The sequence below is a fragment of the Xenia sp. Carnegie-2017 genome, unplaced genomic scaffold (genome assembly GCF_021976095.1).
Source record: "Xenia sp. Carnegie-2017 unplaced genomic scaffold, XeniaSp_v1 HiC_scaffold_2, whole genome shotgun sequence".
In the NCBI taxonomy this organism is placed as follows: Eukaryota; Metazoa; Cnidaria; class Anthozoa; order Malacalcyonacea; family Xeniidae; genus Xenia; species Xenia sp. Carnegie-2017.
Window position 1 is genome coordinate 8,789,477 of NW_025813482.1, and position 16,794 is coordinate 8,806,270.

The 16,794-nt window shown below is 31.9% G+C and overlaps 1 protein-coding gene and 2 long non-coding RNA genes across 6 annotated transcripts; 2 read left to right on the top strand and 1 right to left on the bottom strand.

Moving 5' to 3' along the window:
- The first annotated feature begins 2,646 nt into the window (after window positions 1-2,646).
- Window positions 2,647-16,496, top strand: LOC124440179 (lactoperoxidase-like). 3 transcript variants are annotated; one of them, XM_046990513.1, is made up of 8 exons: window positions 2,647-2,826; window positions 2,897-3,394; window positions 3,637-4,090; window positions 4,391-4,608; window positions 4,726-5,267; window positions 15,073-15,736; window positions 15,896-16,052; window positions 16,176-16,496. In XM_046990513.1, exons 1-8 carry the CDS (start codon window positions 2,769-2,771, stop codon window positions 16,204-16,206), a joined length of 2,622 nt encoding a protein of 873 aa, XP_046846469.1. In that variant the 5' UTR covers window positions 2,647-2,768; the 3' UTR covers window positions 16,207-16,496. The 3 variants fall into 3 exon arrangements, with proteins under 3 accessions (XP_046846469.1, XP_046846468.1, XP_046846470.1); XM_046990512.1 differs by lacking the exons at window positions 2,647-2,826; window positions 2,897-3,394; window positions 3,637-4,090; window positions 4,391-4,608; window positions 4,726-5,267 and adding exons at window positions 11,422-11,569; window positions 12,613-13,110; window positions 13,217-13,670; window positions 13,970-14,190 and having other exon boundaries at window positions 14,531-15,736; XM_046990514.1 differs by lacking the exons at window positions 2,647-2,826; window positions 2,897-3,394; window positions 3,637-4,090; window positions 4,391-4,608; window positions 4,726-5,267 and adding exons at window positions 11,422-11,569; window positions 12,613-13,110; window positions 13,217-13,670; window positions 13,970-14,190 and having other exon boundaries at window positions 14,531-15,736; window positions 15,896-16,048.
- On the top strand, window positions 5,538-6,862 carry LOC124440187. The gene is made up of 3 exons (XR_006946593.1): window positions 5,538-5,938; window positions 6,161-6,304; window positions 6,476-6,862. It is a non-coding gene; the product is annotated as an uncharacterized LOC124440187 (long non-coding RNA).
- LOC124440192 lies at window positions 8,302-12,267 on the bottom strand. 2 transcript variants are annotated; one of them, XR_006946600.1, is made up of 4 exons: window positions 12,128-12,267; window positions 8,966-9,067; window positions 8,646-8,766; window positions 8,302-8,444 (listed from the first exon to the last, which is right to left on the bottom strand). It is a non-coding gene; the product is annotated as an uncharacterized LOC124440192 (long non-coding RNA). The 2 variants fall into 2 exon arrangements; XR_006946599.1 differs by lacking the exons at window positions 8,966-9,067; window positions 12,128-12,267 and adding an exon at window positions 8,859-8,950.
- Window positions 16,497-16,794: the final 298 nt, after the last annotated feature.

Sequence of the window (16,794 nt, forward strand, 5' to 3'; positions counted from 1 at the left end):
TAGACATTATTTATAGTCAATGATCGTAGACATGTTTGGCAAATTAGTTCCTGTTTTGACTTGTGGCCAACACATCTAAAGTCGCATTTATTGTTTAAAATAGCGTTATTAGAAACATAGAAAGAAGCGAAAAACTCCTAACAACAGTCGATATAAACAAACACAAACTCTCAACAATTGCCAATAAATAAATCTCCTGTTGTGATGAAATATAAAATTTCATTCAAGATATTCTCAAAGGAAAACTGTGTAGTGAGACAATCTTTACCATAACTTTATTTTTTTCAAAACTTACCTGTCCTTACAAAACTCTGTTATACATACAAAGTTTTATCATACAAGAATGTGTAAACTTAGTCTGGCTATGTAAATTATATATACAACATGCTGTTAAAGGTCGTGGCAAAAATAAACATACCTTAGAATACATATTGATACAATTATAGATATGTTGCCATATGAGTGAATATTCCACAACTTTATTTCGTAGAGGCAGCTAGGTTTCGATTTTTCCAAATTTCAATAAGCATATTTTACAACTACAAAAGCCAAACACAAAATTTCCTGCGCTTGAAACATGAACTCAGCGTTTTGTTTTACGTAAATAAACTTTTATATTAATTTACATTTATACTAATACAATCTTTACTTCAAATTTCCTAAATTTATAACGCTCTTTAAAAGCACAATTTATAAATCGAATTCATTTCATTAAACTGTAATTATTTATTTTATTTCATTAAAAATATCTATCTATAATAAGCAATGAAAACGTGGTTTATAAAATGTTAGTTGCTGTGACAATATATAGCTGCTGAATACGTACTTCTAAATGTCTATACACTCTGATGGAAATAACACCCAAAAAGAACATAATATGGGAGGCTTTCAAGTTAAAACATTCTCTAAAATTATGAATGGTCACCATTTACGTTACTTTCAATATTCATGACATGCAGTAATAAAAAGGGGAACTAAACCACTGCACACGGAACATGGGTTTTGGAGTCTAGATCAACATCAACATCAATATCAACAGTCCTTCTCAGGACTCTACTAACCTGGAAAATCTACATCTATAAACATGTAATGAATGTGATACTCTTGGGTTCAATTATTTACTTTAAAAGTTATATAATTTGAGAAAACAAAATGATTTCATAAAAAATACTTCCCTTCGAAGCTGTGACGACATAAGTGTTTTGTTGACAAGGAAGCATTTTAAGTGGTTATGTAATTTTCAAATAGTCAGTGTCCACAACGACGAGACGAAAGGCAGTAATTTAGTATTTTTTTCATCAAGTTGTTATATTTATAATTTTTATTTGTTTTTGTCAATATTTAACTTGTATTTGTTCAAGCGAAAACGAAATTTTTGACTATGTTCCATTTTATTGGTAAGAAATTTGGGAATGGAAATAGTAATTTAATATTCAATAAGCTGTATTAGATTTTTTCCATTTAAAGTAAAAACAAAGTGTTATATAATATGCTACAACTTAACAAACATTTCCGTTTATACGTTAATCGAAAATAGGCTAATATCGTTATTGTCGAAATAATTTTACAAGAGAAATAATTTCGCCAAAGATTTTCTATGGACAGATAGAAACAAAGTATGGATAAAGAATTTACAATAGGAACGTTGAATTGATAAAAATAAATTTTATAGTTCATGGAACATTTAAAGTAAGCTTCTTTCATAGACTTTGTGTTTGAAGTATAATTCAAGAAAGGCAAATAAACTTGCCAATGGAACATACACAAAAATACTTGGAAAAGCAAAATAGTTTTTTTACATTTCTTCTATAATATGCCACTCCCACGTCAGAATACGTAACTTTTTGCACGTCAGGACTTTCCTGTGTCTGGAATGAGGAACGTGTCTAAAACATGTTTGATACACGTGAGTAGGATGCATGAAATCATTTTATTAAACTTTTATTATGAACTGAAATGTTCTTAAGTATCCATGTATCAAAGCTTGATGATCAACCGCTAATTTCTACTCTTGCGTTTCAACTTTTGGTAAAAGATTTTTAGCTGTTAAATAAATGATATGTAAAGGCATACTAAAACGATTATAAGAAGATCTTGAAGACAATTAAGTGTTATCTTGTGTGCACATGACTAATTGAAGTTAATTTTTATATTACACTCTATAGAGAAATGAACATTACTTAAAAATCGAATTAAGTCTAGGATTCATAGTTTCACAATTGCTCAATTAAAATGAACGGCTTCGTATAAACAGGCCCTTAGAAAACCATAATTATACAAAATAAAAACCACGCAAATTTCAAAGGAAAAAAAAGATAAAAGCTTGAAAGAAAAGCAAAATTTTACGAAGAAATAAGAAACATGTTTACATAAACTACACTGTTATGAATGCCTATCAACAGAAAACCACAAATAAACACAATGACGTTTTAACGCCTCGCAACAAATGCAGAAAATAGCAGTCAAAACTAAATACATAAAATATGTATAAATACAGTCGTACCGCTTTTTTTTTAAAACAGATGCTATTGTTTATCCGGAACTTAGATGGGCGTATGATCATAGAGAACTTTTGTTCCATTGGCAAAACAATCACAATAAGGAACAAAACGGTAACCAACGAATACTTTGGCTATATAAGACGAGGAACATAGCCTAATAAGTCATAGCGAGTTGGTTAGTTGAACAAGGAACATTTCTACAGAAGATACTTTTTTAGAGTGAAGATCATTTCATTAATCAGAAGATATTGTGACATTGAATGAAATATGAAAGTTGTGTTGATATTGGTGCTCATATCCTACATCAACATAACCCAGGCAAAAGGTAGCTTTATTGTAAAATATTGAAATAATTTATTCTCGTTTTTTAATGCATTTAAATTTTCTTATTACAGACTTTTTCGAAAGTTGTATCATAAGTGAGTCCGCTGATGAAGGTGCTATGGTGTTTAAGGGAAAATTGAATGCGATGGGTATTTCGCAGTTTAACATTAAAATTACCGACGTGAGATTTGCAGCGTTTTTTATTCTGGATGATAAGATGAGAGGAACAATCAAGTTGGCGAAATCATTGCAAGGATCAATACCATTTAATAGGAAAAATAAATATGAAATAAACGTCGAACTAAACAATAACATTAACAAAATCAACATCAATTTGATTATGATTAAAGAAGGAATCGCCGATGGTATAATGCACAGTCTTATGTATAAAATGTCGGAGGTGAAACCAAGCAATCCCTATCGTCCTATTTCTCGAAACTACATTCTTCCTAAAAAAATTCACAGTATATTAATGTCGACCAAAAGTCAGAGGGTTAAACGATCATCATTAGCGACTTCTAAATTCAACCATATTTATCAAGAGACCGTAAAGCAAATGAAAATTACAAGTTAGTAAAACATATATTTTTTTATAAAATCATTCCAATAATTTGATTGTTATATAAAACATAAACTGGAGCCTTGAACTCTCCTTACTCACGTAAGCTTGTAGTTGTTTTACCAAATTTGATTTTTGCTACATTAATCACTTTAATATTTGTAACGTTAATAATAATTTGCACAAGTTTGTTGCTCTTTTGACAAAATTGATTTTGGCCTCACTTTAACATAAACAAATTCAATGTTTTAGTCAACCCAAATGCTCAATTTCACGCTGGACCTCAAGCATTGTTATCCACTAAGGCACTTGAAGACTTAATAGAAGAGACAGGATGTATTCCAGAGGTGAAAGATATAAAATGTGGACCAGAAACATTTCGATATCGCACGATAAACGGAACATGTAACAATTTATTAAATCCAACAAGAGGTGCAGCTGACAGTGTGTTTGTACGATTGCTTCCTGCTCGATACTTTGATGCTGAAGGACTGAGTGAACCTGCAGGTGGAGGACTAGATCAACCTAATGCACCAGACCTACCTAATCCATCCAATGTGACCGATCAATACATTGTAATTCAAAACAAGAATCAACCAAACCGCGATGGCATAACACATTTGTTCATGCAATGGGGACAATTTCTTGATCATGATTTAACATTGGCACCGGAATCTGAAAATGGCGATATATGTGCTGATGTGCCGTAAGTATACGTTACATTTCTCATGAAGTAAAAATCAGGAAAAGTTTATCTTTTAACGAATAAAAAAACTTATTAAATCCAGTGTTAATAATATGTATAAGGTGCCATCACAATATTTATTGAAAATAGATTATTTGAAGTTTATTACTTTCATAAATTGTTCCATTTCGCTGGAACACAAGTAGTTTTTAGCCCAAAAAACAAGCATAATTTTGTTAAACACTCTGAAGTATGAGTTCATGAGTAAATGAAATATAACAAAATTACTTCATGACTCATTCTAAAATTCTTTTTCTACAGTTGCAATGGCAGTGCAGCAGATTTTGTCGATCCATGCTTTCCAATATTGCCAGTAAATAACAGGTCTTGCATCAGAATGATTAGATCTGCAGCAAGATGTCAAATTGATGGTTACCAACTGGAGCCACGAGAACAAATCAATGTAAATACAGCATATATTGATGGCTCTATGATTTATGGTTCAACTGATAATCTAGCACTCAGACTTCGTGATACCAGTGAGTACTTTAAATTTCAACGTAAAGAAGAAATAATTAGAAAGTGATGAACAAATCATACGTAATCATTAATCATTAGCTAATACAAAAACATTGAAAGTTTCAATTATATTTTAGATGATCGTGCGTTGTTGGCAACTTCTGGTGATGATCTACCTCCAATTGATAACACTCAATTGGGTGAGCCTCTTAACCTTTGTGAAAATCTTGGATCTTGTTTTTTAGCAGGTGACGTTCGTGTAAACGAACAAGCAGCTTTAGCATCTATGCACACACTCTGGGTTCGGGAACACAATCGTATTGCAACTGGTCTAAGAAACATCAATCCTTTCTGGGACGAGGAGAAAATTTATCAGGAAGCAAGAAAAATTGTTGGCGCCTTGGTTCAACAAATTACCTTCAAGGAATGGCTGCCAATTCTCATAGGAAGAAATGCTTTGCCTCGGTACAAACGATACAGACCTAAAATCGATCCAGGGATCTCTAATGAATTCTCTACAATAGCATTTCGGTTGGGTCATAGTCTAGTCAGACCTAAATTCGATTTTCTTAAACGTGACTACAGTCCTTTCCCATTCTCTCCAGTCCCCCTGCGTCAAGTTTTCTTTAACAACACACTTGCCCAACTCAACGGAATTGATGGCTGGATTATTGGTTTGGTTGGCAATGTTTCTCAAGAAATGGACAATGAAATGGCGATAGGACTTACAAATGAAATGTTTCAACGTGATGAAATCAGTCGAGAGGGTCTAAATCTTGCAGCTTTGAACATGCAACGTGCACGTGAACATGGTCTAAGTTTTTATAGTGATATTTTAGCAACATGTCAACGTAAATATCCTGGATTGTATCCTGCAAATCTTGATCTTTCTAATGTAAAAAGTTTTGATGAACTCACTGATCTCTTTAAACCAGAAGTTTTAAAAAAGTCTCAAAGAAGTTTACAACGATAAACCTCAAAATACTGATGTGTTTCCTGCTGGTATTGGTGAAAACCCACGAGATAAAAGCTTTGTTCCACATATTCCCAGAAGTAAACAACGCTTTTCACGATATGAAACACCAGATGACTTGCCAGATCCAATACTTGGACCGACTTTTACATGTTTAGTGATCGATCAATTCGAGCGTGTTCGTGACGGAGACAGATTTTACTATGAAAGGAGAGGCATTTTTACATCTCGTCAACGTAGAGCTATCAATCAACGTAAGCTGTCTGACGTTGTCTGTAACAACGTGGATGTTGTGTCAGTTCAAAGAGATGCTTTTCTTACTAATTACAAGAATGTCTGCGACTCAAGCAGGGTATTGAATCTCAAACCTTGGCAAGGTGAGTTGAATTATGAATAAACTAAACTATTTTATTAGCGAAAGCAAATTAGCTTTTCTTAAATATGCATAAAGTAAGGCATACTTAAAAACTCGCAAAAAATTAATTTACTTTTCTTCTTTATGATTGTTTTGGCAATGAAATTTAATAATAATTGCGATCAAATATATAAATTTCAAAAATTTTATTGTTATGAAAATATTTACTCTTATCTATTGACAGAATTCCCAAAAGCCTGTTTCCCAAATCCCTGCAAAAATGGTGGATCTTGTAGGATAAAGCGCAGAAGAAAACAATCAAGAGGCAGAAGAGGTCTTCCTACTTGTAGATGCTTGTTTGGATTTGCAGGTCGATGGTGTCAAAACAGTAAGTATGAATTTAGTTGCAATTGCTTGTGTTAGGATAATAATCGAATAAAATAGCCTATCAATGATAAATAGCCTATTAATTCTACATGTGGCGTTTGATAAAATACAGCAAAATATTTTTATATTTATACGTTCAACGATTGTTTCTAATATGTATTTCTTCTTTTAGAAAAAAGTCAATTCAAAAGGACATGATTTATTACAAAGATTGATGACATAAAATTAACTTGATTTATAATATATATTTCTTTTTTCATGTCTGAACCATTAATTATTAAGTTTGTGCATTTTACAGTTTACGTCATTGTATTATAATATAAATAATTTAACTTTGCTGTGCAGAAAATTTAGTCATTACGAAAGTTTTTGTGTCATTTGTAACTATATCTAAGTTTTAGCTACAATATAAATGGCAGCTTTCTTCAAGCCATTTATTTAAGCGCTGGCCAACCAGCAAGTTATGTTTTTTTTCACTTTGAGTCAAAGAGACATTTAGTTTTAATATAGTTGTTTATAAATATGGTTCTATCAAATTAAAGATATTTAATTATATCAATTTAATTTTAAATTCATTTACTATAATTTATAACAATAGAAGATTGTTGCAAACGATGTATATCATGGATGTTAGCATTTTGACGACATTTTTCAATTCTACGGCTGTGTTCTTCACAAAATGGATGGCATGCATCATGTTATTTTAAATTTTGATGAGTTGAAGAGAATGCCATGTATATAAAATGATGAAAAGAAAAATTACTTATTTTATAACTTTTTTTTCCCAGCAAAACACTTAATTTACAGAGAACATACTTTATGAATATATAAATACTTATATCTACTATTCATATGTGCTCCGTGCTCTGCTCGATAATATTACATATATAAGTCAATTTTCTTTCTTATTGTGACGTATGACTGGGCAAAGGCATTCATTGCTCTCCCAGACTCTATTCTTTAAAGTTACCCAGCTTCCTTCGCGCGCTTATTTAGCTCAATAACTAACATTTCGTAAAAATTTACATCACACTTTAACTTAAAGGAACTTTTTAACTTTCAATTCTTCAATTGTACAACATAGCGACAGGGATAACTGTCAAATGCATGACTGTGATGCAGCTCTTGACTGGACTGAACTATTGAAGGTGTCGTATAAAACAATACGGTATTTAGTTCAAAAAGTTAAATAGCGAAGATTAATAACAGACAACAATCAACTAAGACCAATGCGAAATACTATAAATAAATTAATAAACAAGGAGCTGACATAGAAATTGGCCATGGCTACCGACCAAACAGCTTATACTGCCTGCATGGAAGATGAACAACTGGCGTTATAATGCTGCATGACAGTAGCATCAGGGGCTGCTTAAACGAGTTCTACTGGAATTGCAACTTGTTCTCGATACAATAAGGTTTTTTGTGTTTGAATTGTTGCTCCATACTTTGAGTCTTTCTAAAAATAGACTTGATGCGATGGAAACTTTCAGTTCGATATGTCTCACTAAATGGAAATTTAAAAGGAAATTTAAAAGGAAATTTAAAAGAAAATGCTCATATTTAAAAGAAATTTTGAAGAAAATGAGGAAACAAACAAATGGGGGATAGTTTGTGTTTAGGAAGGAGACGGAGTAAAAAATTAAGGCAGTTAAAATCGATTGCTTTTTCATAGTATTACAAACGAACACTATGCCTTTAATTGCTGTTTACCAGCATTCAGAATTGTGAATTTTCGAATTTTGATAATTCAAGTGAATGAAACGTCGTGTACTTGATCAACAACATCCGTATGATGTCAGTCCCAAAAAATGCCTTGACAACAGAGCGCAGCAGCCGCAGCTTATCAAAGAATGGTTTTTGCAAACAAAGCGGATCGCATTTTATGAAAGCTTTTTCTATGGTTTGTGGTAAAGAATGAAAGAATACAAAGCATAAAATCATCAAATATCAAGGTATGCTCAAACAAAAACAAGAATAAAAACAATATAAGCTCTGTTTGCAAAGCTCGTGTGTATGTAAAGCGATTTTATTGTAATTTGGTGTTAACTCTGAATAAAACTAGTTTTTTAGCTGCTATAAATTGTAGAAGTTGTAGAAGTTCTTCTGCTGAATGAAACCCATTTCTCGTAGCAGGAAATCTGACAATAAAGAATTTTTTATTTCTCAGACTCGGACTTCATATTTAGGAAACCAAAGTTTTGCGAATAAAGACTCTAATAAAAAAAGACTATAGTCACTCGTTATCTAGTGACTACACCAAGTTTACACGAATGTCTATCATTACAGCTAAAATAAAAGTTAACAGCATCACTTGCTACAATTCATAAATGATTACTAACCTGTCTGCGCATTTTTTATACAAAGATGCACTGTTTGCTAAATTTTTTCTTTCAAGCTTGACTATATGAATCTGTGCCAATGACAATGCCAATGACTTAGTCTCAAATAGCTATCTTTAATCTATGAAGAACAACAAATTTTTGGTTTTGGCTGCAACTTTCCTGATTATGAATTCATGAAAGGAAAATTATTTTAAATCAAAGAATACTTACCCCCAAAGGACCCAAACAACAGGTATATGTATGTTAAGCATCAAAGATTGGTGTTAGCTTCTACATTGGGAATGAATACTAAATTTGTCATAAATAGCCTATCATACCTTTGTGAATACTTTAGCTAACTCAATCGTTTTTTGTGCCAAGTGCGTCACCATTCATCTATGTGAGATGCATAAAGAACTTTTCGGTATGAGTCAAATTATCTAAATTTTCAAAGAGTCTTTATTTGTATTAACAAAATTCAAATATTCAACAAAGCAATATTCAATGCTGTGACTTAAAAGACTACTGAAAGTTGCTAAAGATGTGTCAAGAGTGTGTTCACTGAAGCGTTAGTTGAACATTTCCAGAAGGTGTAGAGGTAATCAAACCTTTATTACACTATAATTAGCTCAGTTTTATAACTAAACTCGCTTTTTTATATTTAAACAAAAATTACAAATGAAAACAATACGCTTTGACATTTTCAGAGAGATAATGAAAGAATTTTTTTTCTTTTTACTCAGAACAAATGACAAGTAATATCATATTGTCTAAATCATTCTCATTTGAAGAAACTGTAAAAACATAACTGTGGATAGTTTTCTACTGTACATGATGATAAATAGTTAAACTTCATAAAAGATTTGTCTCCGATAAATCGAGCACACTTTAATCTAATTATATTTCGTAGGTATAGGTAAAGTGTTGTCAATGCTAAAACAGAGCAAATAAAATATGATAAAATTTAAAACATGAGTTACATAATAGGATTTTATGTTATTAAAAAATTTATTTCGTAAAATCACCTCACCTATGTGAAGTACGCATTCTTTGTTGTATAAGTTCAAATAACAATACTGTGAGTAAAAAATCTAATCAGGATTTAAATTATATAGGATTGACATGGAAATTTAATTATTTATCTGGGAACTATATAGACCCTTCATTCGAGTTAGTCAGTTTTCGTTTACATGAAAGGTTTGTGAATTTCCAAAGGATCCTTTGGTTTTTAATGAAGATCTATAATATGGGAAATGGATTTCTTTTTTTCTCGATATCATGAGGTAAATATGAGGTCATTGATCTCAAAGCCCTTTCATGCACAAGTATTTTCTAAATGTTAAGTGTTTTGATGATGAAATCTTGAATCAAATCGCGTGCCAAAAGTCTCAAAAATTAAAAATACGTAAACATACCCAAATGATACGTGTAAAATTTAAGAAAATACTGCACGTACAAAAAAGTAAAACGTTTATTTTAGAAATAAGGCATTGTTAGCAAAAAAGCATTTTCTTGGAAACCTATATAGCAACACCATAATATAGCAAATGCAAGTCTTCTCTCATTTAAATTTTCATTTGTATTTCTTAAATCTTTCTTTCCATAGATGCTGGACCAGTTTAAATTAAAAACAGCACAATTTACTTTTTTTAAAATTTAGATCATAAATTTTGAGCCCACATATTTAAAAAATACGCCTACAACGTTCAGCAAAGAACCGTACGCTCTCTTGTCAAGTTTTTTTCCTTGTCTTTATTCAGTATATTATGTTCGAGAATTCAATATTTATAGCTACATAGTCAGTGCAATATGTCAGTGCCATTCTCAAAAACACTTAAGCATTGAATTATATCTACATATTTATATATATTCATATTTATGTTTCAGTTCATAATAACGTTGACAAATTAACCAATCATTAAGACGTAGAAATAGTTCATAGATAAATAATATCAAAAAGTAATCATGAACAACGAATTGTAATGTTATTTTTTTTAATTACAAAAGAAAAATGAAAACGAAAAAATTCCCTTGAAAATCAAATTCATACAAATACTTTCTTTAACATGGATAGTAGATCCCAAGAACACATTCGTCATCTTTGTTTCTTACATAAACAATTATTTTGTAACATATAAAATGGGTCTCGTCTTTGATAAATGATAATTAATGGACTCTATCAAGCAAACTGAGCACACAGATGGGTTGTCTTAGAAAATTTGCTCTTGAATTTTCTAGACTTTTGTATAGGAGAGTCTGCAACATTTTATTGAAATAGGCAAATAGCTCTGTCAGCAGTAATTTTAAATCATTCAGAATAAATACACCCTCGCAAAAAATTCTTTAATCACTAACATGCAATATAAAGAAGAGTGGCAAACTTTGAGACCACGCATCCAATAAAATTGATTTCGTCTTTCACAGCAGCTAGGATACCTAAATCCTACATTAAAAATCTCATATTTGAGGAAAAACAAAATAATTGAACATTGGTGCATAATTGTTATGAAACGTCATTAAGCGAAATAAAAGAAAAAAAAAGAAAAGAAAACTCAAATGAAATGTATAACCATGAACGCACTAAAATGATCAATTAACTGCCTAGCATGGACACATTAGAACTGAACTGCAAAAGAATATAGAAAGCTTACATTACAACAGTCAAAATATTGCACAAACAATGCTATCTTTGATCTTTGTTTCTCACTGGCGAAATGCGTAAGAACGTGGGCGTATCATCTTATAGCTATATTGACACGTTTTTACTTGCTGGCGAAAAGCCTGCATAGCTAAGTACCTCAGCTCTAAGATAAAAGAACGAAGGGAATTGTAAAAAGGTAGAGCAAGTCTATCGGTCGGATACAAAACACTGGAAAAAAACAAGATGAAGATACTATTTATATTTTTGATGATGTTGTACACTCCAAAAACCCAGGCAAAAGGTGAGTTTCTGAACAAAATTATAAAAATGTATATTTTAATTTATTGATTCTCGCATTGATTTATGTTTGCTAAATATAAAGACACACTAGATATGTAGTAGCTTTATTTATTCTTAATTAAACATTCCACATTATATAAAATTCCTTGCATATACTATTTTTGGAAAGATTGTGATGTATATTTTAGCACTTATTAGTTGAAAAAAATCGATGTAGTTATTTTTACATGTTTGTAGATATTTTTACATGTTTTTACATGGTTTGTTCAAACCATTTACTTTATAGTTATTTTTGCTGTAAAGTAAAACCAATTAAATCATAAAATTATCGGCTGCAGTTCTGTAATCACTCAGTTTGTAGTTGTTTGCAGTATTGCTCATGAGTTACATATGCATTTCTAATGCGTGTGTCACGCATTTCTAATTTATATACATAAAACAAGAAATACTGATTAAACTGTCACAAAATACAAACTTACACTAAACGCAAATGAAATACTACTCAAACACGTTGTTGATTTATCGTCTACTGAAAATTGCTATTGGAAAGGGCACAAACCTTTTTAGTTGTTTGTTGAATCGATTTAGGCCTTGTCTACACGCAACCGGGTATTTTCATAAACGAAGGTTTTTTCTCCGTTTTGGCCTTCTGTCCTTGGTTTTTGAATACGCTCTTCAGACTGTATATTTTTGAAAACGCCGGCTAGTTGAATACGTGTGGGCAGCTAAAACGGAGATTTTCTAATACGATAACATCAAAACTGGGATCCAAGCCACAAACTCCAACGATTTGTACACTTTTATGCGTATTTTTGCGATTTAGCGTATTCGTGTGGACGGGTTAATACGATTTAAAAACAATACGGTGTGGCGCATGTTCTTCAAATATGGAGAAATAAAATGTCTGTATTGTTAAAAATCCAGATACGTGTGGTAAGGCCAAACAATCATCCTGACCACAGGATTTAGCTAGAACAGAAGGAAGTGCAACAGAATCATTTCAAGTAGCTATGAAAGACACTTAAAATTTCTTTGTTTTTATAGATTCTCTTGAAAACTGCATTTTTAGTGAATCAGTAAACAAAGGCATTGTATTATTCAAGGCAAAATTCAAAGCAGATGACAGTTCAAAATTTAAAATGAAAGTTAACGATAAAAGATTTTTGGACTTTTTCGCTCTTGACGACGGCCTAGAAGGAAAAATCAAGTTGGCAAAATCTCTCCAAGGTTTTATTCCTTTCAACGGAAATGATACGTTTAAAATTAACATCGAATTGAAAAACAACATTCACAAAAGCAACATCAATTTAATTATGATTAAAGAAGGAATCGCAGATGGTTTAATGCAGGGTCTTATGTATAAAATGTCGGAGGTGAAACCAAGCAATCCGTTTCGTCCTGTTTCTGGAAATTATAGTTTTGTCAAAAGACTTCACAGTATTTTAATGTATACAAAATGTAGAAAAACAAAAGCATCATCTTTGGCAGCCTGTAAGTTTAGTCATGTATTCAAACAAGCGAGAAAAGAAATTAAAACAAAAAGTAAGTTTTTAAATTGTTCGTTAATATTTCATACAGTATCAAAAGTTAATGTATATTATTTAATATACTCTTCGGTAGAAAAAATGTAATATTTATTATTTTCTAGTAAATACCAATGCAGATATTTTTGTTGGACCTCAAGCGTTGTTCTCGGCTAAGTCACTTCAAAAGCTGATTAAAGAGACAGAATGTTCTAGAGAGGTTACAAAAATAAAATGCAGAAAATCTACAAGATTTTATCGTACGATAAACGGAACATGTAACAATTTATTAAAGCCAACTAGAGGCGCAGCTGAAAGTGTGTTTTTACGATTGCTTCCTGCTCTCTACTTTGATGCTGAAGGACTGAGTGAACCTGCAGGCGGAGGACTGGATCAACCTAATGCACCAGACCTACCTAATCCATCCAAAGTGACAGATGAGTACATAGTAATTCAAAACAAGAATCAACCAAACCGCGATGGTATAACACATTTGTTCATGCAATGGGGACAGTTTCTTGATCATGATTTAACATTGGCACCGGAATCTGAAAATGGTGATATATGTGCTGATGTGCCGTAAGTATAGCTAAGACACGTTTCTTTCTATTGAATATTGTTAAATAAGAATTGTTTTTTAAATAATTTATTACTTTAAAATTAACAATGATATTGCGATGAAAGATATATACGACATACAATTAAAATCAAGCTGTTTTACTTTATTTCGCTTTACCCTCGATACCACATATTACACAAATCTCTTCAATAAAGTATGATCTATGCTTAATCGCACTGACTAAAGATAAATATTGACTATTCTCTACCAAAACTATGTATTTAAAAATCAACTTCTGTTAACAAAATTTCTTGAATAGATGCGATGGCAGTGCAGCAGATTTTGTCGATCCATGCTTCCCAATATTGCCAGTAAATAACAGATCTTGCATCAGAATGATCAGATCTGCAGCAAGATGTCAAATTGATGGTTACAAACTGGAGCCACGAGAACAAATCAATGTAAATACAGCATATATCGATGGCTCTATGATTTATGGTTCAATGGATGACTTGGCAAAACAACTACGCGATCGTAAGAGTAAGTAGTAAATGATCAACAGCAAATTGAGAAGTCCACAAAATGGTGCTTTCCCAATAATCTTTATTGAATAATATACTATCCACTTTTCGAGCGCTTTTGAGTTTGATATTTGTAAATGAATACAACTTCTGTATTCTTTTCTGAGGTTTCTCGAAGTTAATATGCTGATATCATATATCTTAAATCATTTTTTGTATGTGCACAACCAAATCTTATTTTGAAACTTTGTTATGTCTTTATTCCAAAGCCATCATCAGATACATAATTAGGAATAATATTGCAATATTTTGTTCAACTTAAAACAAAAATGATTTTTGTTTTATCATTTGACTTACAGATGATCGTGGATTGTTGGCTACTTCTGGTGATAATCTTCTTCCAATTGACAATTCCCTGTTAGGTGAACCCGACAATCTTTGCGAGAATCTTGGATCTTGTTTCCTCGCAGGTGATAGCCGAGTAAACGAACAAGCAGCTTTAGCAGCTATGCATACACTCTGGGTTCGTGAACACAATCGTATTGCAACTGGTCTAAGAGAAATCAATCCATTTTGGAAAGGCGAGAAGATTTATCAGGAAACAAGAAAAATTATTGGTGCCTTGGTTCAACAAATTACCTACAAGGAATGGCTACCGATTCTCATAGGAAAAAATGCTTTGCGTCGGTACAAACGATACAGACCTAAAGTTAACTCAGGGATCTCCAATGAATTCGCCACAATAGCATTTCGGTTGGGTCATAGTCTAGTCAGACCTAAATTTGATTTTCTTAAACGTGACTACAAACCTTTCCCATTCTCTCCAGTCCCCCTGCGTCAAGTTTTCTTTAACAATACACTTGTTCAGCGTTACGGAATTGATGGCTGGATTATCGGTTTGGTTGGCAATGTTTCTCAAGAAATGGACAATGAAATGGCGATAGGACTTACAAATGAATTGTTTCAACGTGATGTAATCAGTCGAGAAGGTCTAAATCTTGCTGCTTTGAACATGCAACGTGCACGTGAACATGGTCTAAGTTTTTATAGTGATATTTTAGCATCATGTCAACGTAAATATCCTGGATTGTATCCTGCCAATCTTGATCTTTCTAATGTAAAAAGTTTTGATGAACTCACTGATCTCTTTAAACCAGAAGTTTTAAAAAGTCTCAAAGAAGTTTACAACGATAAACCTCAAAATACTGATGTGTTTCCTGCTGGTATCGGTGAAAACCCACGAGATAAAAACTTCGTTCCACATATTTCGAGAAAAAAACAACGCTATGGAACAATTGACGATTGTCTACCAGATCCAATACTTGGACCCACTTTCACATGTTTAGTTATCGATCAGTTCGAGCGACTTCGTGACGGAGACAGATTTTACTTTGAAAAGAAACGTGTTTTCAAGTTTTCCCAACGTAGAGCTATGAAACAACGCAAACTATCTGACATAATTTGCAGCAACGTAGATATTATATCAATACAGAGAAATGCTTTCCTTGACAATCATAAGTATAGTTGTGACTCTAGCAGAAAATTGGATCTCACTCCTTGGACAGGTGAGTTGTTTTAGAGAATTTACAAACTGTTTATTAACATAGAGGCATGTATATCTATATATACAGCAACTTAAACTATTCAGAGAAATATCTATGCAGCTTTATTCGTTTAAAGATAGAATTTTACAATATTAGATATTTACTTTTATTTTTTAACAGCAATACCAAGAAAGTGTCGCCCAAATCCATGTCAAAATGGTGGATCTTGTAGATTAAAACGTCGGAAAGTGGTGATCAGAGGGAAACGACGCAGAAGATTTGTTCCTACATGTAGATGCACATTTGGATTTGAAGGACGATGGTGTCAGAAAAGTAAGTGAAAGGATTTTAATGTAAAATAAGTGACATGCATTTAGTAGCTACTGTGATGTGACAGTTAAAGTAGCTAACTAGTTTGTTTTTATGTATTTCTAAAAAAATTTTCTTTTTTATTTTATAGAAAAACAATGATAAGATATTATCAATACTGAAATGAAACTTGCACTATCGTAGGTATAAAACTTACAACAAATATGTAGCTATAACCAGAGATAAAATAATGTTCACACATAACTAGAAATACATGATGTCCACAAATTCTGGTAATGTGCGTTGAAGTTTTGATAAAAATGAAATTTTGCTGTGGAGTAACTTTGGAGATATTTTTAAGAAGTTTACTTAAATTGTAACTAGATTTTATTCAAGAGGAGCTGTACATTTTTTCACTTTTTTTCTCATTCAGGATATACATATTTATCATATTCACATTGCATGTATTTTTGGAAAGTTAAATAACTTTAAAATACACTGTATGTAAAAGCTCCTTTATAATAAAAATGATCATAAACAGTGTCAGAAAACAATAATTTTAAATCTGAATTTTTGCCGAAGTTTCATTTTACATTCTTCACGACTGAATGATTGTTATAGACACGACAAGGTTAAAAGCACATTGTTGTATGCAGAAATAAGCAATTCAAGCACAATTTCGCATCTTTGAAGTTATTTCAAGTCAATAAGCAAGTTCCGCGGAAATTTATGAAATTTAAGAAGGCATTCTTTTTGTTTATAAACAACGC

What these genes read in the sequence shown, in the direction of transcription:
- LOC124440179 (XM_046990512.1), top strand. Translation starts at nt 11,512, where the DNA reads ATGAAGATACTATTTATATTTTTGATGATGTTGTACACTCCAAAAACC. An exon ending in AAAAGAAATTAAAACAAAAA is followed by an intron (nt 13,111 to 13,216) that starts GTAAGTTTTTAA and finishes ATTATTTTCTAG; the next exon opens with TAAATACCAATGCAGATATT. An exon ending in CGATGGTGTCAGAAAAGTAA is followed by an intron (nt 16,053 to 16,175) that starts GTGAAAGGATTT and finishes TTTATTTTATAG; the next exon opens with AAAAACAATGATAAGATATT.